Here is a 27,604-nt window from a genome sequence, read left to right on the forward strand (position 1 = left end):
CCACCACGTTCCTGAAGCCACAGCCTCCACCTGAAGCCTCAGCAGATTCTGCCATCAACCTCCCCACCTAAAGACTTTGTCAACACCTGGTGTCAATGCCACCATCGCAGATTCTTGCAGAAAGGTGCAACCTGAACCTTCACCAGCAGGCTTTGTGAGCAGTGTCCACCGCTAAATTGCTGCCAAAAAGTGCCGCTGCAGCCTCTACCTGAAGATTGTGGCAGATAGCTATAACCAGATCCTTCATCTGCAGTCGCTGCCAGAAAGCCGTTGCCTGCTCCTCCCTCAGACAATCCAAGCAGACCCTCAAACTAAAGCCTTTGAGCCATTCTGCAGGCACAGACTCCATTTATAGACTGGTAAAAAGCAGCATCTTGAACCTTCAGTGTTAGCCTTTGCCATCAACCTGCAGTCACAGCCTCCACCTGCTGATTCTGTAAGAGACACACATTATGCATGACGAATAACAATCTAATAATATAATACCTAACAGTTAGTCACATGGGACATTTCTCTGCATTGACTTTTAATATTATAAGTATATTTTCCTGATTGTACTCACATGCTTTTACTTATGTAACATTTTCAATGCAGGACTTTATTTGTAACAGGATTTTTACACTGACCTAAAACTTCCTCCACCACTATGAATAACAAACCAATTCTGGGAATAACACCTCACAGTTCAGTGGCCTGAGTTCCATGTATTGCTGTTTTGGTCAGTTTAAAGGTAAGGTTAGGAATAGACTCTCACATGTACCACTTACCATCTGGTGATGCTGCTGACAGAACACATGCTCCTCTGAGATTCACCATGAACTGTAACTGGAATCAGGTTTGTTGTGTATCTCATTAGTGGTGAAATTCACACCTGCCCAGTCTGCACCTTCTGCCACATTCACATCATATGTGACAGATGGCAGAGATGGAAAAGGTTTCCATGTCATGCCAGTGCTGACATCATTGTGACGGTTGTATGATTACAGAGCTGGACTAGTGAGCATTTAAATACTGTGCATTAACAATGTGACACCATATCCATTAAATTAGAGATTGATTACATTGAAAGATGGTCTTTGGCTGATGGGAGACATCAATAATTGTTTATATTTTCAGGCACATCCATACTATTAAGGGCCAAGTTGCATGTATCATAGTTTTTAGAAAGGTTTCCAATTTGTAATTACAACTTACAACTACAATGCAATTCACAAGTCATAAAGCTGTCATAATGATAACTCTGAAATATCATGAACACAACATAAGCACTGTCTGAAGCCTCCTGCAGCGTGAATCCAGATGCAAACAGCAAAAAGGAAGAAAGCAGATGAATAACAGAAAAAGGCTGGAGAATCATGAACAGACAGCACACAAGAACAGAGGCAGGACACAGAGAGGCCAGGATATAACACTGGGGTTGACAAGGGACAGTTGGGGCTTGATAGGAGGCTGAGGAGCAGGTATGCAGGTGGGTGTGGAGGTCTGTTTGAATGGCTTATTTGAACAAGACCAACTCAGCTCAGTCTAGTTCCCGATAATGGCTGTGCTTGATTTGGCAGACACTGAGTTGAACCTGTTCTAACAACCCTGTCTCATAGAAATTACATTAAACAAATTTGCATTCATAATTTATTTGTGCTGACAAACATAATCGTTGCCTGAGTGTGTGTCTGAGTGAGTGTAACACTAGATTTTATGAACCTCGCTAAAGTCACAGGAAAGTGGTCAGGTTGGATGGTGGGTTCATGATTTTGCTTAAATGTTATTTAAAAAAAATAAAATTCAATTAAAAAAAAATGAAATCTTTCACTCTTTCTCTCACATTGACAAAGTGCAGTCAGTGCCTAAACAAAGCTAACAAAAAAAAAAAAAAAAAAAAGGCGAGTAATGCTCTAGTCACTCCCAGAGGATGGCATATTACAAGACTGACAATTTTGGAAGAAAACATGAAATTGTTTTCAGTCAACATTTTACTGATACTTTCAGTATCAACATTTTGCGACTTGGCAGGTGCATTTATTAACAACATCTCCTCATGTTAACAGAAAATGTAATTCAGTCTGTGTTTCTCTGATTGTGGTCGCCAATTAGAGACAGGGGTGGTTGTAAACCACAGCTGAGTGACACAGCAACAGCTCCAAGACGTTCAGCCTCTCCAAATATTCTGTTTGTCAAAAACTGACAGTTCTCATTGTGGGAAAACAACATTTTAATTAAAGCTGCTTTAATTTTAAGATTCACATTGAATTTGGGGGTTCACTGGGGTTGTTTTATGACATACAAAGGGCTGTCATGATTTGTGATACGATAGATATGTTTGTTCCGGCCGCTCTGAACAGCAAAGTCTCAGACATAGACCGGAGCATATAAAGGAAGCTAAGACCTGTTATCAGCTGGGGGAAAACCCACAAGCTTTACTGTTTAAGAAAGATAACATACTCAAAGTTTAAAGAAAACAAACAAAAGGGTTGGAATTCCCAAAGAAAAAGAACAAAAGATGGGGAGGCACTGAGTCGGCCACACAAAGGGCCGTCAAAGCCAGCTCATCCCCCCTAACCAACCCAGAGAAAAGAATCTAAACTAAACCTAAGAAACCCTGATAACTTAACTACCGGTGATCTCCAAATTAAATACTACAAACCAACATGTTAAACCATGCTGGGGGATGAACACTTGAGGGGGAACTCCTGCAGCATCACACTGAAACTGACTTTGAGATGACTTCTTTCCAGTCTCACCCCCAGAAGTCCTCTGATCTCCTCTTGGTACTGTAGTCAGATGTTTTAGTTACCGTTTTGGTTCTTCCTGGACTGATTCAGGTGATCCTTCCAGGTCTGTGGGAGTGAAGTTGGGTCTGATGTGTTCTCTCAGCCACCCCTTCCCCTGCACTGCAGTGGTACTGACTTAACCTGTGTCTGAAATGTTTCCCCCGAACCAACTTGAGAAGGCGGAGGACACAGAGGGGAGTTTAGTCCCATGAAACAAAGACATTTGAAATTTCAGCATCTTGTCTTCAAGCCAAAAGTCAGCCGGATGTGATGCACTTCACCTTCTCTTCATCATGGTGTTGGAACAGTTTGCTCTACAATCAGCAGTTTTCAGCTAAGCATGCTAGCAGTAATGTCTGTCCACCACTTCTAAAATACCTCAACAACTATTACTAGTACTATTCTCCTCTAGTGCCACCAGTGGCTTCTATTGAGAAATGATTAATGGTAAACTTTCAGTCACTGTTTGGGACACTGTGTGCTGTAGGCCTGCCAGAAAACATCAGCTTGTCTCCGATAGAGAGTCACTTCTGCATTCTTCACTGCTCTCTCCACATTATGATGACTGCAACAAATCTACACACCACCAGGAATATGAATAAAGTAACCCTTCAATGTTTATCCAAAATAGTTCTTTATTTTGTTTATACACGAAGAAAAGAATATGAATGAATTAAAGAGACTGTACATAAATTTAAACACACCTGATGAAATAAATCAAAGACTTTGAGAGGACGCTTGATTCATGTGCCACAATTCCTCCTTCAAAGTGTATCTTCCATTTTTCCCTTTTACTTCCACAGGAGAGCGACAGCAAAGCTGATCCAGAGACAGGGTGACATGCTCAAAGTGTGCCCCCCAGTGGATGTTGTCTTCACTGCAGCTGTAGTCACCGGGGCAGCTGTGGCAGATTCTCTCGCCTGACCCCCACATCTCCCCACATTTCCTACTCTGTCTACAGCAGCCAGCTCTACATTCTGTGAACAGCAGGAGGCGCTGTAGGTAGCCACTGTGATGTTCTCGCCCCCTGCTCCAGCCACTGTGCTGGTATTGAGGGTACCGTTCCCTTGGCGGATAGTGACGCTCTCAATGCCGGTTCCATTGATGCCATCGGTGAGATTAGCGATGAACTTCCACTGGGAGGTAACACATGAAAGGGATGGACAGCTGGTTGAGCTGACCACCTGACACACTGGGCGGGTAATATCTGTCACCTGGAGAAACAGAAACAGGACACAGAATGGGGCATCATAAAAATCATAAAGAACATGAATAAAAACTGGGCAATTAGTTTGATCAGCTATGAATGCCATTACAACAGCATTAACACTGTAAAATCAAAGAGAATGAATGGTCAAAGGAAGAAAGTCATTTAAATGTTAGAAACAGCTACCCAGCATCTCTGCCGTGGTCTGATTTGTCTGCAGTCAGCATAAATTATGTATTTGACCATTATTCTTTATAACTGGCTTAACAGAGAAATGTTGAAAAATGTTGCCCATACAATACTGCTTTCAACAAACCTCTTAACATTTTCTTTTTCCTCCTACATCAAACCACCAACTTTCTTCTTCCTTTAATTCCACATAAAAATAGAGTGCATGAGTTTGTCTCTTACCTTGGAAGAAACAGAAAACCTGAGGACAGTGTAGTTGATGTCAGTGGCAGCTGCATTTTCTGCCTCAATGGTGAGGGTCACATCTGTTCCTGATGCAGCACTGGCTGGTACTGTTAAGGTCACAGTGCCGTTGGCTTTGCCTCCACCGTCTGCTGCAATGGTGACGGTGTTGGGTGAAGTTGAAGAATAGGTGCGGTCGTTGTTGGCACGCACTGTGAATGACCCAGTTGCAGAATTGTTAACAACTCCGTTGGTGGTTGTGGCGACAGTGAAAGGGATGGAGATGGTGGAGCCTGGTTCTATGTTGGTGCTGTTGGCTAAGGCCTGAAAAAGTGAGGGAAAAGTTGGCGAGAAATGGGATTATACATATCCTTTTGTATATAATTGTATATAATTATATTTTGATGGTAGTGATTGAGCTCACAGTAACAGATATGCTTGAGGTCTTGATCTGTGTGGAAGCCTGTCTCTGGAAGCTGCTCTGTGTTGACCTGGAGGAGGAGCTGCTGTCCTCTCCTCTCAGGCGAACAACAAAGTCACCTGCTGGGACTCCACTGAATGTCACCAAGAAGTTACCACCTCCCACCGACTGTGGAGGACAGAACGAGGAAGACAAACATTGTCACAAGGTAGACAGTAACACGAGATGGTCAGATCAATAAGAGCTTGACTGTTGACTGCTAGCTGCAATTTTTTTTCAATGCACCTCGCTAACCAAACTGTTGTCAACTAAACCTAACTTTAACAAAAAACAACATAATCATCACATTAGTGCCAATCACAGGACTGTTGTTAGGCTCTCTAGTGGAGCATTCAGGGATATCTCTAAGTATAGAGGCATCAGTGACAACCAATGGCTTCCTTCAAGGTAGCAAATGTAAAATGATTTTGTTTGGGAAGCAGAAAAGTAAAGTTTACACTTCAGCTCCTGGGTGTGTGATGCAGTATGATGACATGCCTGCAGTGATCCGTTGACCTCTGTTGGCCCTGAGCTGTCAAACAGAGTGACCTCCGTGACCTTTACTGTGTCACTTCCTGTCACAGAGACCATAAGGCTGGCATTACCACCTGAAAGTTATGACAAGAGAGGAAGGGAAACTAGATGAGTATCACTGTAAAAGCTCCTTAGATGTGAACATTATGTCCAACCTAAAGAATATTGAGGGGCTCGTGATGAGGGAGACTAGTTTGAGTTGATGTGCTGGACTATTAGAACTTTTTGGGGTTGTAAGAGAAGCATTTTAAGGCAGTTGACTCTTTGAAAAAACAAACAAACAAACAACAAACCCCAATGTAGAGATGACAATAATGATAAAAGTGGTCTGACCTGAAAGAGGACGTCCCTGCTTGAGACTGAAGTCTCCGTGGGGTCCTTCATGAGCTTCAACGAGGTTATAAATGAAGTTCACTGAACTTTGACCTGGTGTACACACACACACACACACACACAGACTATTAGGGGTTACCATTTACAATGGCAAACAAAACTACAGACAACAAACAATCTTTTGAAAGTTCTCATTTAACTCTCACTGGCTATAGGTAACCTCTTTCAAATTACTGACCCGTGACCTTCACGGAGTAGGGATTATTAGAGTCAACCCTTATTTCCCATGATCCTGTTTGATTGTCGGTGTTGAGGCTTAAACGACGTAAGTTTCCTGCCGTGGTGATTGATGCCAGAGGACCACTGGACTGACTGGAACTCTGAGATACACCTGGAAGAGAGAGAGAGAGAGAGAGAGACGCTGTTAAAACAACACTGTCAAACAATACTGTTGTCTGCCAGCACAAACAAATCTAATCTGTAATCTAAAGGTTTTTTTTAATGGCAGATGATGGAGGGAGTAAGATACCACTCCCTCTGTAGATATAAATAGCTCATTCTAAGGTAATGACAACACAGTGATTCTTATGTTTCCATTATACATTCATGAAAACATACTTAGGATTTTTATATTCCATTTCTGCCACATTCTGCCAATAGATCGCTCTAAATCTTACAAACTTCTACTTAAACTTGAGAGACAGAAGCAGTAACAACACCTGTGGAGCTGGTGAGGTTGAAGGTGAGAGATGAGGCTCCTGTGATGTAGACAGTCATGTTCCTTAAAGAACCATCAGCGGTAAATGTGAAATTATCAGGACTTCCAGGATTTCTTACTACCTGAAAAACTGTCACCTGAAAGAAGAAACAGAAACTGCATATTTATCCTGAGTGGTGACGTCGTCAGTCAAGTATGATTTTCTTGCTCGATGTCTCACCACAGCACTGGCTGATGAATCCTCTATTACACTTGTAGCCAGAGAGAGGTCAGACTTGGTGACCTCAATGGCTTGACCTCCAGAGGCTCGGGCTAGGTCACGGTAGAGCTGGGCATCCGATTGGCTCATTGAGCGTGGACTCACACTTCTGCGGCGCCGTCGACTGGGCAGGACATCTGTCAACATGAAAGTTACCTGTAAGTAATAGGATAGAAAAAAAATGCTTGTGAAGGCTATATTAGAGCTGGATACATACATACACAGACTTGTTTCCATGTTATAATTTCTTTATGGAATGTGTTGACATTGAAAGAGGAAAGATGGTAAAAAAATCAATTTTTACCACAGACTTGGTGCTCTCTATAAGGGCAGTGACAGTGCTTTTCAGATGAATGTCTTTAGCTGGAGCATCAGTGAAGACAAAGATCTCAGAGGAAGGTGGAGCAGCAGTCAGGGCAAGCTGTCAAAAGAAAAGGTGTTATTTATTTAAAAACTGTCCAATAAAAAAAAAAATCTGATAAACTAAAAGTTGCTAAACTTCAAGTGGAATTGTCTCATGACATAATGATATTGTTCCATTGCTTTACAAAACTTTGCTGCCCAAATGTTGATTCCAAGAAAATAGTGAACAACACTATGATCAATACCTGCAGTCCAGACAAGCACAACTCTGGGATGTCTCCTCCTCCGCTTGCAGTCAGTTCGTTGATGCGGGCTTTGAAGATGTCTGCATTGGTCGTCACAGTCAGAGGTCCAAAACCTGGATATAGAAATGATAACGATGCCGCTTTCACTAACCTGATTATATATCTTACTTTGATCACTGGGGCTAAAGTACTCACATGCAGTTTACAATTTACAGAAAAACGTCCAGATTTGGTACTTTTTCTTAATGTTCACAGTAGAATTAGGCCTACTTTATTTGAAATATGTCAAGGGCAGCAAATATGCCAGTAAACTCAACTCAAACAGTAAATCTTCACACATAAACTGAAAATACATCTGTACCTGGGTCATTGAAAGGTACCAGTATGTAGGCAGAGGGCTCCTGCTCGGTTCCCCTCTTGCGGTCAATGATGTCAAAGGAAACTCTCTTAGCCTCATTTATGTCATCGCTCATACTGCCTGTGGTGTCAATGACAAAACACAGCACAGAGGACTGGGAGAGGCCCATCAATCTGCAGGAAGACGTGAGAGACAAAACATAATACCTTATCCTGCTGATCATGGCTGATTTATCTGTCAGTGATCTTGACCAAGGCCAACAACTAAAGATGGCTAAATGTGGAGGAGTGGGAAACATTATACACTGCTTAATTGCGTCCCCAAGCAACAGGATCATAATAGGATGATGCTATTGTTCAGCACAGAAACTACACCTGGACATCTACAACAAACGATGAAGCATGGATACATGCTCTTCATCACTGCTATAATTTGGTCCATCCAGTCTACATCCGCCCTATAGTGGACGCATCTTTATTCCTCTGTTACAGGGTCACAAGAAGTGCTCAGGAGAAGGTGGTCCACACCGCAGGAAGTTCTTGTCTCCAGTAGCTAATCTGATGTCCTCCAGCAGCTCCATGGTGGCACTGACAGCCAGATCAGCTGCTTTGTGGTGAAGAGAGCCATGACTGGATCCAGTGTCGTCCTTACTGATGCCCCCCACTGGGTCCTGTTTGCTTGTCTTGTCCAATGATCCACCATGGCTGCATTTTCCTTTGAAACGGTCAGAAAATGTTTTTCATGTTACTAACAGATGTTCACAAAATACTAATAGTGGAACAAAACAAAATGATTAAGGTTACCTGCAGGTTTTGCTGAGGAGAACACGCTGAAGTAGCCTGAAGTGAGGAACCGCTGCTGCAGCACCTCGGGCAGAAGGTTGTTTGCACAATTCCCTCCTGTACAGTTTCTACAGGTTGGAGTGCTCGGGCCTGCAGCAAATTCAACAACAAAAATCTAACCTGGCATGGTGGATTCATCCAAAAATATGGGACAACGAGTTTAAAATTAACCAGTTTTACAAACTCATTACTGAACACATTCCACTACTTCAAACAGACATGAATATCTGTATGTGTGTTAAAAATTGTATTCAAAGGAGAGTCAGTAACCTGGTTTAAATAAATATTGTTTAATGTTTCTATTACTGGAAGAACTGTGATCATTGCTGATTTTAATTGTTAATTGATGAATCCTCTTGAATGGGAAGAGCAATTGTGAATAATTTATGTTGTGAATTAAAGAACAATTTGATGTGGATTGGTTAAAAAAAAAAACAAACAAAAAAAAACGACGTGTTGGGTGGGAACTAAGCAGTAGAGTCAACCATGCCAAAATATTGGGTAACAATGGCTTTGTGTGTATATGTATCCATGTACTGTTACGTTCTTATGAGTCATGCAAGGTAGACATTTGTTAACTGACAAGCGACAGATAAACACAGACAATGTGCTTAGTGTGATTTCTCACTCAAGCGTAGGCAGTCAGTATGGCTAAGCAGCAATCTTGTGGACATATGATAGCAGCATCCTACCTGCCAGGTTCTCAAGAGGTTGGTCTGGTCTGATCAGAGTGCTGTAAGGAACATTGTTCCCCAGCTCCACCCAGTTACTATGGCTGTAGAAGTCCTTAATATGGACAATATGAAACATTATTTAGTACACCAACATTGCTGTTGCTTTGATCATGCCTGCCACCTCAATAACGACACCACCATCCCCGCATAAATTAGCAACAATAATTATCATTCTCACCTGCAGGGTATGAAAGACTTGTCCAAGAGTCCACCTCCCTGCGACAAAGCTCTCCACCTTCGCACTGGCCTTCACAGCAAACACGCCTCAACAGCAGAGCAGAGAACAGAGAGAGTTGGGCACAAACTGAAGCTGCACTTTGCAAGATGTGAAAATTTGCTCTTCTGCAAAACCTGTATGAAGACATGCAGCTGATGCCGTAAATTCTCTCCAGCTGACCAAATTTGTTCTGGTGGCATGTTTTCCACTGGAAAATCTTCTCTAATCAGTAAAGGGACTAATAAAAACACGAAGAGTAAAATGCAGACTGTCTCCTGAACGTCTATGTTCATAGAGATATTAAATATGACTGTGTTCACTGCCTTTCACTACACCTGGCATCACCGTAGATGTTTCCTTTGTGGTTAAGCCACACCATTTCTTTGTTTTTTCATTTGTCACCGCCAGCTGGCTAAATTGTCTTTATTTGGTGTAGAATTTGTAATTCACCACCACTGAGCTTGATTTTTGTTTTCCTAAAAAGAAATGACTTCCAAAGCTATGGAACTGTTACAATGCCCCCTGATCAACTGAAGGAATAATGTAAAAAAATTAAACAACAAAAATGAAATTCCTGAAATATATATGGTAGATTTTAATATGTTTCTTTTGTAGGAAAGCAATTCTTGATGTGTACCTGCTGTGATGATGTTGCGTCCTCCCTGGAAGGTCTCACCATCAAAGTGGCGCTCCTCATTCAGTGCAAACACCACGTCCACTTTAGCGTTGCTGAAGTACATATTTGCAATGGAAGTTCGGAAAATGACAGTTGAGAGGAGAGAAGTGGAGCTACCTGCAGAGGAACAGGCCCTTTGCACCTTGGCAACTGTCAGGCTGTCATCAATCTGGAGACAAAGACATGACAAATGACCTGATGTTCGAAAATCTAGGTTTGAAACACAACACTGTACTCTTATGCCTTATATAGTTTTGCACTTAACACTAATTATTAGAGCATTATTTTTCACATTTGCATCAGTCATAGAGACTCATATCTCCATCTCCCTGTAGTTGTTCTGAGGAAAAATCTGGGCACAGAGACCAATATGGGAGCCAGAGCTCAAGAACGGAGCAGGTTGCTAACAAAACAAAGAGAACTGATTGCATTGAGATCATTTTAATTGTTTTATTTTCAAGATTTTGCAATAATTAATATATTTATTCATGGCACTACCATGCTGAAAAAGTTGAGCCTAGCTTCCTGGGGAAACATTACACAAAACTGGGCCCATATCATAACATATGTATTCTAGATATTCAAATTTGCCACAGCGATCACGGTTTCTCAGTTTTAGTGTGGTTTTCCAACTCACAGTCAGGCTGAAGTCCCGGTCCTCAGAGGCAGCGATGTCTCGGCAGACCTCGGCTGTCTTCCTCAGGACCGCCCTTTGTGTGATGTCACGGTGAGTGGTGGAGTTCCAATCAAATGAGAAAAGTGGTTGGAAGCTGTGAATGAAGCCTGGCAGTGAGAGGACCACCACCACCAGCAACATGATGTTCTGTCTGACAGCAACGATGGAGGATGATGAAGTTGGAAGAAGAAGAAATCTGAATGGTTACTGTCTCTAAACCTGTCTCGACTCCTCTCTTGGTCTGTTCAACTCCTGCCTTCACTCGCTCTCGTTTTTTGTGTTGTTGTTGTCTGCATCAAAAATCAACTGAACAGAAGCAGACTAGTTCTGGCACTCTATAGTAGCTCCCCAGCAGTGGGTTGCCACAAACAGACAACAATATGGCCAAGCACAGCGAGGGTTACTGGAAGTAAACCAGGTGTAACGAGGCAACAAATGGCAAATGAAAACACCTGAGGAAGAAAGAAAAAGAGAAAATCAGCACAGAGAGCAATGAGGGGGGAAACAAACGTTTCACAACACAATGGAGTAATAACACTGAACCAACAGATAGCATTGGTGCTACATGTTATCATGAGAGTACATTCAAAATGAGATTTTTGATTTTTCTTGCACAATTTTCAAATGCTTGTGTGGTTTCGGGGCTGGCATACATGCTGTGAATATTCTTCCGTCAAATATGAGAATCTCTGCCTCTAAAAGTTTCAAGAGCAACTCGTGCTATTTAAACATTTTCAAATAAACATTTGACCTAATTTAAAAGACAACTTCTTGTATAGCAAAAAAACAAAAATGCTCACATTACCACACAGAACAGATTATGGTGCTAATGATATTAAGTTACAACAATTACAAATGGTGCAGTGTGTAAGACTGCTATAATAGAAAACATATACAGAAGATGTAAATAGATTTTACACACTCTTACCTGTGAGTACTCTGCTCACCAGCAGTCCAGCCTTATTCTGATTTAAACACCACTTCTGTATTACTATGTCAGCATTCCATGTTTGTATTCAGGTAGATTGTGCTGTGTCCAGACCTGCATGCGTCCTGCGTTATCTGGGAACTTTAACAGTGTGAGTGTGTGTGCTGAGAGACAGTGAGTCTGTGCCCTCATTCCTTCTTCTTTTAGCCACGGCTGATTGAGCTGATGAATAGAATTTCAAACATGAACTCCCACACACACATTTTTTTTGCATGTGTGCATCATGTTTGAGGGAGAACATGGGTGTGAGTGTACTTTTCATTGTATGCAGGATCCATCCATCCATCCATCCATCCATCCATCTGATAGGAACAGAGAAAACGTATTCACATCTATAGGCCACGTGTGTCAATGTGTGTGTCCAGTTAAACAAACAGTTCAACATGTCTGCGTGTCAAATATGGAGCTGGAGTCATGTTAAGCCTCAGCACAACGAATGGAAGCTCAAAACTCAAAAAACACACCTACCATTCATTCATTCATTCATTCATCTTCTTTACCCGCGCATCCCATTTCGGGGTTGCAGGGGGCTGGAGCCTATCCCAGCTAGCAATGGGCGAGAGGCGGGGTACACCCTGAACCGGTCGCCAGCCGATCGCAGGGCTACATATACAGACACACAGACAGACAACTCACACACTCACACTCACACCTACGGACAATTTGGAGACCAATTAACCTAACGAGCATGTTTTTGGTCTGTGGGAGGAAGCCGGAGTGCCCGGAGAGAACCCACGCATGCACGGGAAGAACATGCAAACTTCACACAGAAAGGCCCTGCCCGAACCAGCAACCTTCTTGCTGTGAGGCACGCGCACTACCTGCTGCGCCACCGTGCCGCCCTAACACACCTACCAACACCTCTAAATCTCACAAATTTAATTTGTGCTGGATTGCCTGCTGTAGCACAGGTTGCCAGTTATAATTGTTAAGCATGTGTTTGGTAAACTATACGCATCTGTGAATGATAAAAATCTTGGAAAATCACTGAAAGGACAGGACTACGTATGGTCACTGTGTTTTGCTGTTGCCAAGAAATAGCTACAGCAGGCAGATTGGACTAAAACCAAAAAATGTTGCTTTTGAATCTTTACTTATGTATTACATGTTTTTTCTTCTTCTTTTCTTTTTTGGACAGAATACATCAGTGTATGTCAGTCAGGTTGATGTCTGTCATGCAACCTCCCACACAAAAACACACACACATTTAGAAACACTGACAGACCCTCCCTAGCTGAGACATGCCGTTCTCAGGAAATAGCCTTTTCCCTTCAGTGGCAACTCCCAAGGCATGTTCTTCTTCCATGGAGATTTACAAATGAGGACAGTCATGAGGAGGTGATGAGACATGTGACCTGACCTCTGAAGCAACAAAAGACATTCAGCAGCCTAAAAGCGATGATTCAGGGTCGAGTTTATGTGTCCAAGGAGATGGTAGCACTACATTTGTCGAGGATAAAAACTGACAACTAGTGCAATCACACAGATGTGGCCAGTGTCGTTTAGTAAGAGCATTTTGAGACATACACATTGTCTTGAAGTGTTGTCCCTGTGGAGGACATATACAATAAGTCAGAGGGCAAAAGGATTTCATCTCTGATAATAAGCCATGAGGGATAAATTCTTTATGAAATGAGATATATAGTATATGTTTATCAGCATTCTCATTTTCTGTCTTGCGATACTGCCTGATGGCACTGAATGCCAGTCCTGCTCATCTGTTTTGGTTATTACTAATCTTAAACCTTTTACTGATATGCACTGAAGGATCGCCGGTAAGAATCTTGACCAAATATTGCCACAATGTCAAATTCCAAAATCCAGCTCACAATAAGTAATTGTGCACCACCTAAAACAACATGGTTGATAAAATAAACTTTCCTGTCTTTGGGTTTCTTTGTCTTTGAAGTACCTGACATACTTCCACCTCTTCACTCCCTCAGTAAACTTGTTGACTTTAAAAGGTTGGTTTGAATATTTAAACCATATCTTGCATCAACAAGTGATTGCGACATTTCAGAGAAGAATGTGTGTGTAAGATTGTGACAAAGCTGAACTTGTAAAGTAAAATTCCTCAGTCACCAAGACACAGTAAAATGTGCCAGAAGTTGGGTGAGTGTTCCTATGAAGACCCAGTGTTCATGTAAATGATGTTTTGACTCATCATTAGGCCCTGCAGTCGGTGTTGGGCTGCCAGGTATCACAAAACAGGAAACCTAAGAAGCTGAAAAATATGAGCAAGTGAATATTATTGTCAGGGCTCAGCCGAATACTCGTTACAGACGAGTATCCGTTATGGAAAAAGCATTTTTGACGAGTACGAGCATGATACGAGTAAAACTCGTCAATATGCGCGCTCGTGCTGAAGGAAAATCCTCATTGGGTAACTGACTGTCTTCACGCTCTGTGATTGGCTAGTCACACACAGCGCCCGCCCCTCCCTACACAGACATGTCTCTATAGCTCACGTTGCTCTCTTCAGTACTCTTTAGGTTTTCTTTAGCTCGCTTCTATTTCAGTTTGTATTATATTTAAAGTTAATTGGTGAACTTGTTTCGTAACGTACGCGGTGCATTTGACAAGACAGAGCTGAAAACGGCTCGTGTCGCGTCGGTCACTGCCTCCACTCCGGTCGTTTTTTTTTTTTTTTTTTTTAAATTATACCGTCTGCTTGCTCTTAGTTTGGCTGGTGATATAAAGTCAGTTGGAAAACTTTGCTCGTTCTGAACGCGGTGCTTTTGAGAAGAATACAGTGAACAAGGCTGACACATTATTTCCCTGTTTGCCATCACTGGATGTTTGCATGAATCACCAAGTTCACACAGATCATTAAAAAATGAACAGTCTTACAGACCACTTACACACTGGTATATCAATTTCAGACTTAAAATAATGTACCGATTTAAGCCCCACCCATTTCCTTTAGGCTCCGCCCACTCCGAGTACAGATACGGATACAGATAATTTAGATGGTTGAACAGATACAGATAGTGGTGTACTCGCTCATCCCTAATTATAATTATTATTGCTAAAATTATTTTATCAACTGAAAGGTGGTAAAGAGGGAAAAGCCAGTATTTTTCATTGATTGTATTCAGGCATGTTCCAGATCTGATCAGAGCACTTTATTCCAACATGACAAGTAAGTCAGAAATGTGGGCTTCAGCAATAATTACTAGCAGTGTTTGTAAATACCACATTATGAAATTCTGAAAATTTGCTTTTATGTATAGATTTCAAATATGGTATATATTAGCTGGGATGAACAAATATAATGACCATACTTTCCTCTTTTCCTATGCATGAAGTTTTAAAACACAGAAATGCCAATTGCAAAGCTCAAAGGACCATCTTTATTTAAAATCAAACCTTTAAATAGCAGCTGTAGCAGGAGAATATGTGCTGGTACACAAAGATGTGGCACTGTAAACAGCAGTTTTCTTATGCTTTTCTAACACTTTCACAATGACAAAGGGGAGCAAAAGTGACACAATTATCAAACAAGTTATGCTAAAAATTACCCAGAATCCATCCACTGGTAATGCAGATATTGGATGCAATGTATTGCTCTCTCTATCATAGACACAGTTTAGGTTGCTGTTCAGCCTGTAGGTGACTTCACACCTCTGTGCATCTCTCTCGATGCCAGTGACTTTGAAAACCTCATATGGAGGAATCAGCACCTGGCTCTTCTGTTTCAAGGCTGAATAATGTGTTACATCAGCTCCAAAACATGTGCATACTTCAAAACATGAAGCGCTCCTTGTGAGGTTCCACCTGTCAGAGGCTAATATGAAGGTGCTGAAACGAATCAGTCTGTTGGAGATGTTTAGATTGAGAAGTGTCTCTGTTCTGTAATTGGTAGTCAGGCATGTCACCTGACTGTGCTTCAGAATCTGAATTGCTTCACTTAGAGACAAATAAAGAGAGCGGGACTCAAATGTCTCCCTCGGTTGCTTTCCAGCAGTGTCAAGGTCTGGCTTCACATGCCGCAGTATAATATTTGTGTACATGTATATGGCAATTGAATGATGTTTCTTTATGTAGTCATGTGAAGGCTCTCTAGCTTTTTGCTCTGCGTTCCTAAAGGCTTGACTGAAGTTTGTACTGGAGTCCCACGTCTGCATTATGGCTTCATCAGACACAACCGTGGCTTTGGATCTGCAGTCGTCATTCGTGTCTTCTTTTAGGCCACAGGGCAGATCCTGACTAGAACGCTGCAATGACGAGAAACATGCTATTCAGTATTTATCCAGTAGATGGAAACATACACTAAATGAACAGCACTAAGCTGGAAGCTCTGTTGCAGTTTGTATTTTCCTTGAAGAACAATGATAGATTATAATTTTGACAGTGTGTTCTTAAACATGAGGAAAGGATTCCAAAATATGCAGTAAATGAATAAGCGTTAAATACCTCTCCAACAATATCCTGCCAGCTGAGTGCCAGATGTATGACAACAAACACCAGCAGTCCCACCAAAAGAACAAGAGAAGTAACTACGCATGCAGTTACAGTTTTTCTCTGACATGCTTGCCTCTCCCGTGAAGGCATCATGCATCTGGAACATAGGAAATCTGTCAGTTAATCTGGGGAACTGAGATCCAGGGGGATTTGGTTCCATGTGAAATGTTTTTCGTATCATCCTGTCTGGAATCAAGAAGGGAAACCCAGTGCCTACAGTGCCTGGATGGGGGCGATAATATGTTCATGATGTGAGGTTGCACAGGTCGGACACAATAGGTGTGTGATGGCAACGATAACTGTGCTGTTCACTGATTTAAGTTTAAATTGTAAACTATAATGTAAGTTTGTTTACTTTGTCTACATATTTTCAATTGGCCTCACTTCTTGTAAGCACCGCATTTCATCACCAGTAGGCTCACAAATGGGAAATACACCAAGGGAGAATGAGAGACTGAATGCTGGTGTTTTGCATGTTTTTGGCTCCCCTGATAGTAAATGAGTCACTCACACACCTCTGTACCTACCTGGCCAGGTGCCTGTCTTATCAACAACAGCCTGCAGTGCCCCTTAAGTACTCAAGCACAATATTAAACATACATATTTCCATTTGATGTATTGCACAAGGGTTAATTTAAAGCTCATTTTCAACTGCATTTTGACAGTACAATTTACTTAAAGGCATTGTGACTCTCCCTGTCAGCAGCATATCAAGCTCCACCGTAAGAAGCCAGTTGACCTAAACACAAATCAAGATGTGGCACTGCATGCTTAAGTTTTGTGGTGCTGAGCTATCGACTCCTCTCAGAATTTGATGTGTATTCAGTAGATGTGCAGTGGTCAGAGAGCACAATACATTTTGAAAAGCTATATGTTGAAAATGTTTTTGTAACTTACCACATTGTGAACAGCACTATGGTGAAGTTTTGTCTCGTATCACTGCATTTCGAGAGTGAAAATGTCTTCTGTTCTACTCTGTGCTTTTTGTGTTTTGCTACTCGACTTACCTTTGTTTTTGCCTGTGAAAGCTACCAAACAGGATTTACAAGTGTTACCACATGCAGAGCCTCCCTTCTGCCAATGCAAACAGTGAAGGGACTGAGCCGCTCTGGAGAGAGTTTCATTCGCACTTGACAAATACATATTGCACAAGAATATGCTGCAAACTAGGAAAAGACAGTTTGTAATAAAACTGCTTTTTTTTGTTAAGTGGTTTCTCATGAACACTGAAATCGATTTAAGCAATGCACAATAGAATCCATGTTAGCTCTGGTGCCTTTGGGCAAAGGTGTGGAAGAATGTCTGTGTGGTTGTACCTGTAAATCATGTGAGCTGTGCCTTCCTTGGAGGACAACAACACTGTTCCACCTTCTTCCTCAAAGGAATATCATGCTGCCGTTGAAAGTACCTGGCAGGGGAAAGGTAAGTCAAATTTCATACGTTGGAGAATGCAGGAAACATTGTGTGGCACCGGATTATCGCTTATCTCTTAGATTTCTTCCTTTTTAGAGCCTTTTTTTGTTACAAGAGCTATTTTTCTTTTTAAGATATGATGTTTGGCAAAGTAGCAGTGTGTCGGCTGAAGGCATTTAGAAACTGGGCAACCCTTGCTGTGCTGTTGGCGGTGGCGCTCCTATTGTATCATGACCCATTTCTACTACTCTGGTGGCCTCAGAAACCTGCTGAGGTGGGATGATGGTTCATTCTTTCACATGCACAAAAAAACATACAGTTTAGTGACATTGACTATATCCAGTTAACATTGAATATTCCAAATTTGTTGACTTTGCTCACTGAAGCTGTGCTTATCTCCCCCCAGCAGAAACCTAAGAGTGTTGGTTTACCTCTGGATATGGCAACAGATTCTATTGATGACATGTATGATGGTTGCCGACATGAAGCAGCCTCTGTGGTCGACCTGTTTGGCGTGTTTGAGTGGCACTTCAACAGAAACTTCAGTTTGGCCTGGGCATCAGCTGAGAGAAATGCAAAGAAACCTGTGCACAAGAACCTGCAAGAAGACCATGCTACAGTTGTGTACATGTACACAAACATGAAAAATATCCAACAAGATTTCAACAAAGCAGTGAAAACAGGGAAACTGAATTATAGTACGCACGGATTTAAGTTCCACTATTTGTACTTCTACCTGACTGATGCCATTCAAGTTCTGCGTAACAATCAGACATTGTGCAGAACCACCTATCAAAGGACATGGAAACAGTTTGATGTCACAATCAATACCAACATGCGTTTTGGTGCTTTCACTTGGGTAACTTTAAGCAAGCAATCCTTTGGTTTTAATGGCAACGTGTCTTGTTTTGAGATCCACTCATGCTTTGGTGCTGACATAACATATTACTCTGCTACAGAGCAAACTGGACAGGTGCTGATTCCTCCCTATGAGGTCTTCAAAATTACTCATGTGCTGACAAATGACACGTGGTGCAAAGTTGTCTACAAGCTGCAGAGCACCAAAATACCGAAGACAGATTTAAATTGCAAATTGAGTCGAAGGCAAATAAAAGCATATGTTGAAGAGGTTTCAACACAGTGGCAGGCAAGCAGTGTTGGGATGATGTCAGCATCCATAATGCTGTTGATTATCATTTCTTTAGTTCTTGTAAAGCGCAGGCAGACGTGTTTTGTGGCTGCAGTGCTGGGTACTCTGCTGGTGACGATGATGATGACTTTGCTGATGTTTGGAGTTAGCATCAGAGAGGAGTGAGGAGACGTTAAGGGGAGTTTGTCATTGAGGTAATTCAGAAAGTATGTTTTTGAGAGTTGTAAGTTTTAAAACAAAATGACATTAATTAACGATATTTTGTAGTATTTTTCTCATTTTTATTAAGAACAAAAGACTGGTTTTGGGATGCACATCATAGAGTACATGGACTCTCTCTCTGCATGTATCTGTGTAGCAAGCTTTTGTGTTCATGTGATGTCTTGCACTGACTCTGTATTGTGCAGCAAATGCAGTCTTCTTGTCCCTTCACCATGTGTATCATGACACATGTTAATGGAATGAATGGTAATGAAACAATAAAAAAAGAGTTTATAAAGAAAATGACACATCTTGATGCAGTAGGTTTGTCAAAGGTCACTGTGAGTCTAAAGAAATGACCCTTTCCATGAGACTGACCTGTTTGTTTGTGAATTATTTCCTAAAGACACCTGTTCCAACAGTGATAATTTCAGAGGTAGTTAAACTGTAGAACTGAAACACTATTGTATCATTATTGGCTATGGTCTTGGGTAGAACTGCAAAATTCCCAGAGGCACAGACACATGGGTTCTCCTCATGAAGGTCAAACCTTTGATTGGAATGACCTGCAGCTGCTGAAAGACAAGCAGGAGCTCAGCTCGACACTTAACCTGCAAGTCACCAAAGTTGTGCCACACCACGAGACAACTGAGCTGTGGTAAGTCAATAAGAGTCTTCATTTCCTACCAGTTAGAACCAGATCAATCCATCCAAGCCAGTTTCACACAGTTATTTTGTCATGTAAGACATTGGAAATTGAGTGATTTACACAGAACATATCAAATATTGTGCTTACTGAAAGAGGTAGTTTTGTGTGCAGGTTTCTGTGCTGGTTGAAGATGGCAGTGATAGCAGTTTGGGCAGCAGTGTTAATGACATGTGGAGCCTCTCCAGGAATTTCAAAGGTAGTGCTGGGTGGAAGCTCTCTGAACTGCAAGATGCACCAAGAAAGATTTCTATTTTCTCATTGTTTCTATTATTTTTCAGGACACTGCACAACCTGGGTTAAAAGCTCCACTGGATTTGGCTCCAAATGCTGTAGATGACATGTACACTGGCTGCAAAGACAAGATGGAGTACAGAGTGAAGAAGGAGTACTTGGCAAATGAGAAAAACAAAGACAAAAATTTCACCCTGGCCTGGGGTGAAGCAGAAAAGTATTACAACAAAAAATGGAAGCACAGAAAGGGAAAACGACCCCCCACCTCCCTGGGCAAAGAACAGATCATGGCTATTTATGTTTACACCCTTGACAAACCAAAAATCTATTTTGATTTCAATAATGCAGTTCGAACCCAGAAATCTAAGTACAAGACTACATTCAGGTACCACGCACTTCACTTTTTCCTGACTGATGCCCTTCAAACTCTCAACGCTCGCAAACCTGAAGAAGAAAGATGTCTAACTGGCTATCGTAGAGTCAACAGTTACTTTAGCCAAGATGTTCTCAACAAACTGATTCGCTTTGGCACTTTTACCTCCAGCTCAATGGGACGGTACCCTGGCGCTTACAGATTTGGAGACAAGTCATGCTTTGAGATTATCACATGCTCTGGAGCGGATGTCTCGCTGTACTCTAAGCTTGGTGAGTCAGAGAGAGAAGCCCTGATTCCTCCGTACGAGGTCTTTAAAGTCACAAAGATAGAGAGGAGGTCTGAGCAGAGGAGTCTTCCATGCGAGGTGGTCTACAAAGTGAAAAGCACAGGAAAAACTCTTTCCAATACGAATTGTGCTCTTTTCTGAAATAAGTCATCTCTGCTATTGATGTTAACAAAATAATACACTGGGCTGTGATGCATTTCGATATGTAGATTTAAATAAAGACATGTTATCATTTTGACTAGTCTCATAATAAACAAATACCAAATGCCAGTACCCTCTTTTTAAACATTTGAACGACTAAAACTTTAAAATCCAAAAGTCAGAGAAGCGTGGAGAGTTTGGGAAAACACATTTGGATATCTGTAACTACAGCTGTGTGATCCATCTGCAGCTGGATGAAGTGCGTGCATTAAAGGAAAACAACTGTCCTAAAATCCTGTCAAATTGTCAAACTGTGTAGTTTTTTTTTGGGGGGGGGAGGGTTTGCACACATAATGATACTAATTAATGACATACAAACACATGGTTACTGATGGGGGCGCTGGCCTGGATGGCTGGAGGCCTCTGCACCTTGGTGTGGGGCTTCCTGTCTGCCAGGGTTGGGGTGGTCTTGGGCGGCGCTCCCCAGTCATGAGCCAGGGGCCCTCTCAGTGTGGATGGCCCCCAAAGGTGGCTTATTCCTTATCTTGTCCATAAGGGTGTGTGCACGGGTTGTGTGTGCATGCGTGCGTGTCTGTGCGTGTGTTTCTGTATGTAGTTATGGGGGTGGGAGGGCTGGGTTTTCTTCTTTGTTGTTTTTAGCCTCTGTGAGGCACTTTGTGTTGCTTTTTAAGTATGAAAAGTGCCATATAAATAAATAAAGTTTGAAAGTTTGACATACAAACACATGATCAATAGCAAAATTACCTGAATTTATAGAGCTTGCATTTGTGATTGGAAGTTTGTGAGTCCAAACCAGCTCTCTTATTTGGTGACAAATGGTCAAAGGAAGCAAATGAAAATGTCGTGAGCCTCCAGTTACCTGCTGATTTCCCCCCTCCCTCGTGTGTTCATTATGAGGCTGTGATTGAGGAAGTGACACAACACACAGAAATTAGCTTGTATTTACTAAACAGAGGCAAAAATTCTTACTTGGATGAACTCAAAGCCTTAACTAATACACATGATGATAAATTGCCTAGCTTCTAATTTTATGCAAGTTTGTTGGCTACAGCATTTTTTGTTTGACTCTACAGGGACATTTGTAAACCCAGCGATGGAGAAAGCATTTGTTGGCATGCAAAATGTAATGCACACTTACAGTATTTGAAACAATGGGAAACAGAGAAATGTTTTGTGTTGCTTAGAGTCATTACTACCTGTAGTGACGGATTGCTAGCGAAGTGCTTTCACATTTTTACAGTCACGATGTGAAATGGACCAGGTTTCTTTGACCCTTCTTCTTGGATAAATTCTAAACATTTTTTCACATAACCTGTTTCAACTACTTTTCATGACTAAATTTAAAAAAGACCAAAACCCTCCTTAAAAATAAAACAGTTCCACAAATGAAAAGTCCACTTTCCTGATGCTGCTTATCTTCTGACTACCGCTTGACCGCAGCATGATACCTGGTCAGCAGTAACTTCTTCCTCTGACTGTTTTACATACTGTGTGTTATCAGTGCCAACCATGAACAACTAACTACAGATAAATGTGCTCTTGAATGAAAGAGAAGCAGAAGGAGAAGCATGTATTTAACAGGGTGTGTGGTGATCACAGCGTCAATGTGATGACATTATGACCAGAGGAAAACAAACCAAAAACATTTTTAATCCCATAAAGTGACCAGTGAAGTGACTCACCCACTGTGATTGTGTAATTCCTGAAGCTAGTTTTTTATAGCATGGTATGTATTTCATGTCTAGCTGACTTCATGTTGTGGGCTTTTGCAAAGTCTTCTCAGTATTAATGGTAATTCTAGTAGAGCCGTGATCTATTTTTATGTGCATTGCTTTTATTTATTTCATATAGCACATTACTGTGGTAGTTTGCTGGATGACTGCCTCCAGCAGCTGTAAGTTTGCATGTAGGACCCTGGCTGTGCTTCATGTCTGTTAGGTGGCAGACATGTAAAGCAGTGTTGTATCTTTGGATGATTTCACTTGCAAATCTTATGAGAGACTATTGTTCCCCCAATGAGTTCACTGTGAAAGTTCCAGATAAGTTACAAATGTCATATCAATTGTGTGGATGACACCATATAAAGGTAAAGATAAAAAGGAAGTTTCAAATGCATGATGAAGGATTATTCCACAAATGCAAATTAAAATGGATTTCACTGGGCTTGTAAGTAATGAACCGACATGAGACAGTCCAAATAAAAATCTGAGAAGTTTTGAGTGCATACTTGAGGAAAGTGGGAAGAAATCCCACTTGGAGTTTGCCACAGGCAGCAAATGTGTGAAAGAAGGTACTCTGGTCAGGCGAGAACAAAATTGGACTTTTTGACCCCGTTTTAAAACGTTGTGTGGCAGAAAACCAAGACTGCACATCTGCATGAGCACACCATCTCATTTTATCTGTAGTTACTGGGAAAAGTGGGTCCAAGATGGATGGATGGAAATACAGACCTCAATTTCTATTGAGAATCTGTGGCGAGACTGCAAAATTGCAGTTCACAGGACAGTTTCCACCAACCTCTGGATGTGCAACACGGATACAGACATGTCCCAAAGGACTCACCACTGTTACTGCAGCAAGTTGTGGTTCTGCTACTGATAGTTCTAAAATACATCTGTTTTTTTTTGTCATTATTAATACTCGTGTCACAACAAAAAGTATTTGTGTGTGTTAATCAAAGGCTAAAAAGGACAATTAAACCAATTCGAATTTGTAACACTTCAAAATGTGAAAAAGTGCAAGGGGAGGTGAATACTTACACAAGGCACTCTAATTTAATTTAGTAGAAAACGTCTATTAAACATTACTGTCAATGACATAAATCATGTTGTGATCTATTTTGAAAAAAAGTGTCTACAGCTTGAATGTAAAAAATGCATGGTGAAGAATAAATACTTTCTTACAAGTGCGCGCAATGGGCTTCTGATAATGCCATTTATAAGTGGGGTGAGTTTGAAGTTCAGCGGATATCTCCTCACTGTCTGCTCACTGTCTGTTCTGTGTGGTCACTGAAAAAAATTCAGCCCTGCCTCTGTTAATGGGAAACGAAGTGACTGGCACTGAGCCACACAGCACTATGGACATATCAACACCCCAGAAGCATTACAATCAATTCATGTCTGAAACTAAAGCCATTAAATGATCATTTTATGGTTATTTTCATATTTTCCTCCAGACTTTCAGACTTTTCTGAATCCAGAATTCTATAGGACCAAACTCGGTTATCTCATGCCTATTATGAATACACTAAACTGGCAGAGTCGTTAAGATAAGCCTTTTATGTTCCCTTCATGAGCATGTTTCACTTGCAAAACCCTCTCTTTCTTATTTTATGACCTTACTCACGAGCTGTCTTATCTTACATTCAATGTTTATTTCCCTGAACTGCTTAGTATAAAAGTGTACTGTACCCTCTCAGGCAGTCAAGACTGCAGAGACAGGCTTTGTGGTCTCATTGAAGGCTGTCTTGACTCAACAAGTTGCCAGAGATTATTTTATTTGACAACTGTGTCTCCAGGTTTCTGCTTTGGTGCAGGATGGCAGTGATGGCAGTTTGGGCAGCGGTCTTAATCGCTCATGGAGTCTCTACAGGAATTGCAATGGTAGAGTATGCTGGATGATGTCTTTCTTGAATGTAACTGCTGTGCATTGTAAACAAGATGTTCTGATGATGTCTGTTGTTTCTTTGAAGGAATCCCCTGATCCTGTGTTAAACACCGTCCTTCCATTGGACATGGCTCCAAACTCTGTTGATGACAGGTACAATGGCTGCAAGGATAAAATGATGACCAAGGTGCAAAGTGAATACCTGCCGAATGAGAGAAACACAAATGAGGAATTCAAAAGTGCTTGGGGTGAAGCAGAGGGAGTCTACAATCAAAGATGGAGGCCTGCAACAGGAGTTGCTTCATCTCCCAACGCACTGGGGAAGGAAGAGTTCATAGCAGTATATGTTTATACCTCTGCTTCAGGGAATCCACATATTGATTTCAATGCAGCAGTTCGGGATGGCCGATCTGAGTACAAGACCACGTTCAGGTATCACGCACTTCACTTTTTCCTGACCACTGCTCTTCAAAAACTCAAACCTGCAACATGTCAAACTGGCTACCGTGGTGTCGACCGCTACTTCAGCCAAGATGTTCTGAACAAGGAGATTCGCTTTGGCTCCTTTGCCTCAACCACAATTCTTGGGTTATCTAAGGCTAAAAATTATGGAGCAAAGTCCTGCTTTAAGATCCACACATGCTTTGGAGCAGATGTCTCTGTGTACTCTAAATTTGGAGAAGCAGAGGCAGAGCTGCTGATTCCTCCATATGAGGTGTTTAAAGTCAAAAATATTATGAGGAGATCTGAGCAGAACCATCTTGAATGTGAGGTGGTCTATGAAGTGCAGAGTACAAAACGCCCTCTTTCTAATTTAAATTGTGCTCTCTGAGCAGTAACATGCAGTTAACAAAACTAATACACAGTGAACGTAACATTTTGTGATACATCATATTATGCATTTCAAATGCTCTTGAATCAACAGTCAGTTGAATATGGATTTCTTTCTAATGCACAGAGGAAACACAAACATTAGCATTTGAATAACTTGAGTAACACCGTCAAACTGAATTTAAATGTTGAATATCCAGAGGTGTAAAGGTCATACTGTGCAACAAGTGTTAAATAACATCATGCCATATCATCTGTGTTTAAATTTGATGCATACTCCTGTTATTGTATCAAAACTGTGCCAAAAAAATCATTAAACAGCCTTGTGTTTCACAAATTGTGCATGTTATCTAACGTTTTTACAGTTTCAGTTTGATTCATTTCCTAACATACCTGTGTGCTCTCACTGTCTCGCAGCCAAAATCCAAATGGGAGAAGCTGTGAATTGACCATAAAGTTAATTTGCTTACCGGAGTCATTTCCTCTTATCACTGTGTGTTCACAGCAATTAAGCTTCAAAGCGGTAGCAGGTGATTTGTAATGCACAGAGTGCTTTAACTGTTAGTAGAAGCTAAAAAAAGTGCACTGTATCCTCTTAGTAAGTGAATAACAATAATTCGTTAATGTACATACCACTTTTAGAATGTGGCATTTTGCAGCATCTGTAGGAGAGGAGGGACAGCGGCATGTTTGGAGGGAAACAGGTGAAAAAGCCAGTAGGCAAGAGACATATAAATAAATGAAATATAATTAATGATTGTCATCTTAACCCTAATGATACTTTAGACCTTCTTTAGCAGCTCAATAACACAGTTTACACTGTTCGATCAGTTTGCTACAATATTATTTTTCCTAATCTTTGTCTGTAAATCTGATTTTGAACTGATGACACATTTCAATGTACTACAGAAAATGACTCATTGCTTCAGTTTGGGGTTTCGGACAATGCAGTTGAACAAAGTGTTTTCATATGAAAATGTTTCTCTGACTGTAATGAAGAGATGCAGATGTCAGCGAGACCTCCTGCTCAAATAAAGACTTGGTAAACAAACCACAAAGAAGGGAAACAGTGCCATCTAGTGGTAAATTAAACATAATGAAGCTGAAGCGCAAACTGTGTCAGAGACAGCTGAGCCACCAACATGACACTTTTCACCTCTCTGGGATGTCGTTTTGAACAGTTAATCGTAGCTTCAGTAAGCTGATCAGTTGTGTCGTGTTTGTTAGGATGGTGGACACTTTGTATCAGACTGAAAAAAGTCAAGTTACTCTCTGCTTCAATAAATGTGAGTGACTCCTAATGACTTTGATTCTTAATCTGTGCTTCATCACAAAAAATTTAATTTTTATTATTATCTCAGTGTGATGAGATTGTCAGTCGTCATGATCACTTTCAGTTCAGTTGATTAAATATTCATAGATCATTTATGTAACTCATCAGATTCAGTCATTTAGACGCATTGTTATCTCATTTGAACATACTTCTCAGCATACATTGCACTGAGATGTAGAAGTATGAAGAGAGTTACATGATGGAGGCTGTAATGTGTCTTTTCATACACGTGTCTGAGAGAAATCAGATGTTCTTCTCTCTCATAAAATCTAAAAACAATGATGAAGACAGGGAGACACCTCCTGCTCCCTCTCTGCGGAGATACTTGAGTCACAACAGCCTTAAGGTTTGAGTACATGAAGGAATGTAAAATTTCTGAAAAGTGATGATGTGATGTGTGGAGTGAGTTTCATCAAGTGAAAGCTTCCAGAAAAAGGTGAAATCCTCAAACTTCATTTAACTTTTTTGCTTTTAAATTTCAAGTTGTAATTTTTTATTTATTAATTTTTTTTTTAGCTGGTAGCTAGCTAGCATAGCTGGTGGGAGTGACTCACCTGTCTGATGAATATCAGCTTCATTTGCCAATAATTCACATGGTGGCTTGAAGCTTGAAAATTTACAGGCCATGAATCATGTGTTAAAGTCCTCCTGGATGCAGTATGAATGGACGGGCCCAAACAGGTTTCTTTCCAAGATCAGGCTCCAGGGATGCAGGATGCATTAACACAACAACAAATATGAGGTGACATGTGTCCAAGACCACCTCTGCAAGTGGTTTAGTGATTGTATGAATGCGTCTTGCCGATCATTTACACCAATTTTCCTGTGATGCTCTGCTGGTTCTTCTCGCAGGAGACTGGGTGGGTTGTCAGAACAATTAGCTGCACCTGAGAGGTGTGAGTGGCCGATGGCACCAGAGGGCTGCTCTCCTCGTCTGTGCTCTCTTTTGTCGGGCAGCCTCAACATGTCCTCATGGGCTCCACACCTTTGTAGTTACTTTAGGTTCATACACACTCACACACATATTTTGATTCATGCCTTACGCCACTGACT

The 27,604-nt window shown here is 41.2% G+C and overlaps 5 protein-coding genes across 8 annotated transcripts; 3 read left to right on the forward strand and 2 right to left on the reverse strand.

Moving 5' to 3' along the window:
• Window positions 1–3,461: 3,461 nt before the first annotated feature.
• Window positions 3,462–11,860, reverse strand: vwa10.2 (von Willebrand factor A domain containing 10, tandem duplicate 2). Its single transcript, XM_076728816.1, has 18 exons — window positions 11,730–11,860; window positions 10,763–11,253; window positions 10,087–10,294; window positions 9,411–9,496; window positions 9,191–9,284; window positions 8,460–8,588; window positions 8,184–8,370; window positions 7,660–7,829; window positions 7,299–7,411; window positions 6,995–7,111; window positions 6,652–6,846; window positions 6,433–6,568; window positions 5,952–6,104; window positions 5,714–5,806; window positions 5,345–5,454; window positions 4,811–4,975; window positions 4,387–4,710; window positions 3,462–3,982 (listed from the first exon to the last, which is right to left on the reverse strand). The coding sequence occupies exons 2-18, from the start codon at window positions 10,940–10,942 to the stop codon at window positions 3,560–3,562; spliced, it is 2,883 nt and encodes a 960-aa protein (XP_076584931.1). The 5' UTR covers window positions 10,943–11,253; window positions 11,730–11,860; the 3' UTR covers window positions 3,462–3,559.
• A 3,214-nt stretch (window positions 11,861–15,074) lies between these two features.
• On the reverse strand, window positions 15,075–17,225 carry LOC143319968 (ecto-ADP-ribosyltransferase 5-like). 2 transcript variants are annotated; one of them, XM_076729283.1, is made up of 3 exons: window positions 17,151–17,225; window positions 16,206–16,350; window positions 15,075–16,006 (listed from the first exon to the last, which is right to left on the reverse strand). In XM_076729283.1, the coding sequence occupies exons 2-3, from the start codon at window positions 16,344–16,346 to the stop codon at window positions 15,161–15,163; spliced, it is 987 nt and encodes a 328-aa protein (XP_076585398.1). In that variant the 5' UTR covers window positions 16,347–16,350; window positions 17,151–17,225; the 3' UTR covers window positions 15,075–15,160. The 2 variants fall into 2 exon arrangements, with proteins under 2 accessions (XP_076585398.1, XP_076585399.1); XM_076729284.1 differs by lacking the exon at window positions 17,151–17,225 and having other exon boundaries at window positions 16,206–16,921.
• Window positions 17,226–17,480: 255 nt separating this feature from the next.
• LOC143319979 (ecto-ADP-ribosyltransferase 4-like) lies at window positions 17,481–19,117 on the forward strand. Of its 3 annotated transcripts, none has more exons than XM_076729299.1 (3): window positions 17,481–17,675; window positions 17,801–17,940; window positions 18,073–19,117. In XM_076729299.1, the coding sequence occupies exons 2-3, from the start codon at window positions 17,803–17,805 to the stop codon at window positions 18,979–18,981; spliced, it is 1,047 nt and encodes a 348-aa protein (XP_076585414.1). In that variant the 5' UTR covers window positions 17,481–17,675; window positions 17,801–17,802; the 3' UTR covers window positions 18,982–19,117. The 3 variants fall into 3 exon arrangements, with proteins under 3 accessions (XP_076585414.1, XP_076585416.1, XP_076585415.1); XM_076729301.1 differs by having other exon boundaries at window positions 18,076–19,117; XM_076729300.1 differs by having other exon boundaries at window positions 17,481–17,940.
• Window positions 19,118–19,452: 335 nt separating this feature from the next.
• LOC143319787 (ecto-ADP-ribosyltransferase 5-like) lies at window positions 19,453–20,806 on the forward strand. The gene is made up of 3 exons (XM_076729002.1): window positions 19,453–19,675; window positions 19,838–19,922; window positions 20,005–20,806. Exons 1-3 carry the CDS (start codon window positions 19,542–19,544, stop codon window positions 20,758–20,760), a joined length of 975 nt encoding a protein of 324 aa, XP_076585117.1. The 5' UTR covers window positions 19,453–19,541; the 3' UTR covers window positions 20,761–20,806.
• A 3,511-nt stretch (window positions 20,807–24,317) lies between these two features.
• LOC143320093 (GPI-linked NAD(P)(+)--arginine ADP-ribosyltransferase 1-like) lies at window positions 24,318–25,219 on the forward strand. The gene is made up of 2 exons (XM_076729521.1): window positions 24,318–24,383; window positions 24,473–25,219. Exons 1-2 carry the CDS (start codon window positions 24,318–24,320, stop codon window positions 25,217–25,219), a joined length of 813 nt encoding a protein of 270 aa, XP_076585636.1.
• The last annotated feature ends 2,385 nt before the right edge of the window (window positions 25,220–27,604 follow it).

Source organism: Chaetodon auriga, chromosome 4, assembly GCF_051107435.1.
Source record: "Chaetodon auriga isolate fChaAug3 chromosome 4, fChaAug3.hap1, whole genome shotgun sequence".
NCBI lineage: Eukaryota > Metazoa > Chordata > Actinopteri > Chaetodontiformes > Chaetodontidae > Chaetodon > Chaetodon auriga.

Excerpts from the sequence above, each read along its gene's own strand:
- vwa10.2 (XM_076728816.1), bottom strand. The coding sequence starts at position 10,942 with ATGTTGCTGGTGGTGGTGGTCCTCTCACTGCCAGGCTTCATTCACAGC. Across the intron at positions 9,285-9,410 it reads AAGTCTTTCATACCCTGCAG|GACTTCTACAGCCATAGTAA; the intron begins GTGAGAATGATA and ends GTCCATATTAAG. Across the intron at positions 5,807-5,951 it reads CTACTCCGTGAAGGTCACGG|GTCAAAGTTCAGTGAACTTC; the intron begins GTCAGTAATTTG and ends TGTGTACACCAG.
- LOC143319968 (XM_076729283.1), bottom strand. The coding sequence starts at position 16,346 with ATGATGCCTTCACGGGAGAGGCAAGCATGTCAGAGAAAAACTGTAACT. Across the intron at positions 16,007-16,205 it reads GGCAGGATATTGTTGGAGAG|CGTTCTAGTCAGGATCTGCC; the intron begins GTATTTAACGCT and ends TCGTCATTGCAG.
- LOC143319979 (XM_076729300.1), top strand. The coding sequence starts at position 17,803 with ATGATGTTTGGCAAAGTAGCAGTGTGTCGGCTGAAGGCATTTAGAAAC. Across the intron at positions 17,941-18,072 it reads GGCCTCAGAAACCTGCTGAG|CAGAAACCTAAGAGTGTTGG; the intron begins GTGGGATGATGG and ends ATCTCCCCCCAG.
- LOC143319787 (XM_076729002.1), top strand. The coding sequence starts at position 19,542 with ATGGGTTCTCCTCATGAAGGTCAAACCTTTGATTGGAATGACCTGCAG. Across the intron at positions 19,676-19,837 it reads CACGAGACAACTGAGCTGTG|GTTTCTGTGCTGGTTGAAGA; the intron begins GTAAGTCAATAA and ends TTTTGTGTGCAG. Across the intron at positions 19,923-20,004 it reads CCTCTCCAGGAATTTCAAAG|GACACTGCACAACCTGGGTT; the intron begins GTAGTGCTGGGT and ends ATTATTTTTCAG.
- LOC143320093 (XM_076729521.1), top strand. The coding sequence starts at position 24,318 with ATGGCAGTGATGGCAGTTTGGGCAGCGGTCTTAATCGCTCATGGAGTC. Across the intron at positions 24,384-24,472 it reads TCTCTACAGGAATTGCAATG|GAATCCCCTGATCCTGTGTT; the intron begins GTAGAGTATGCT and ends GTTTCTTTGAAG.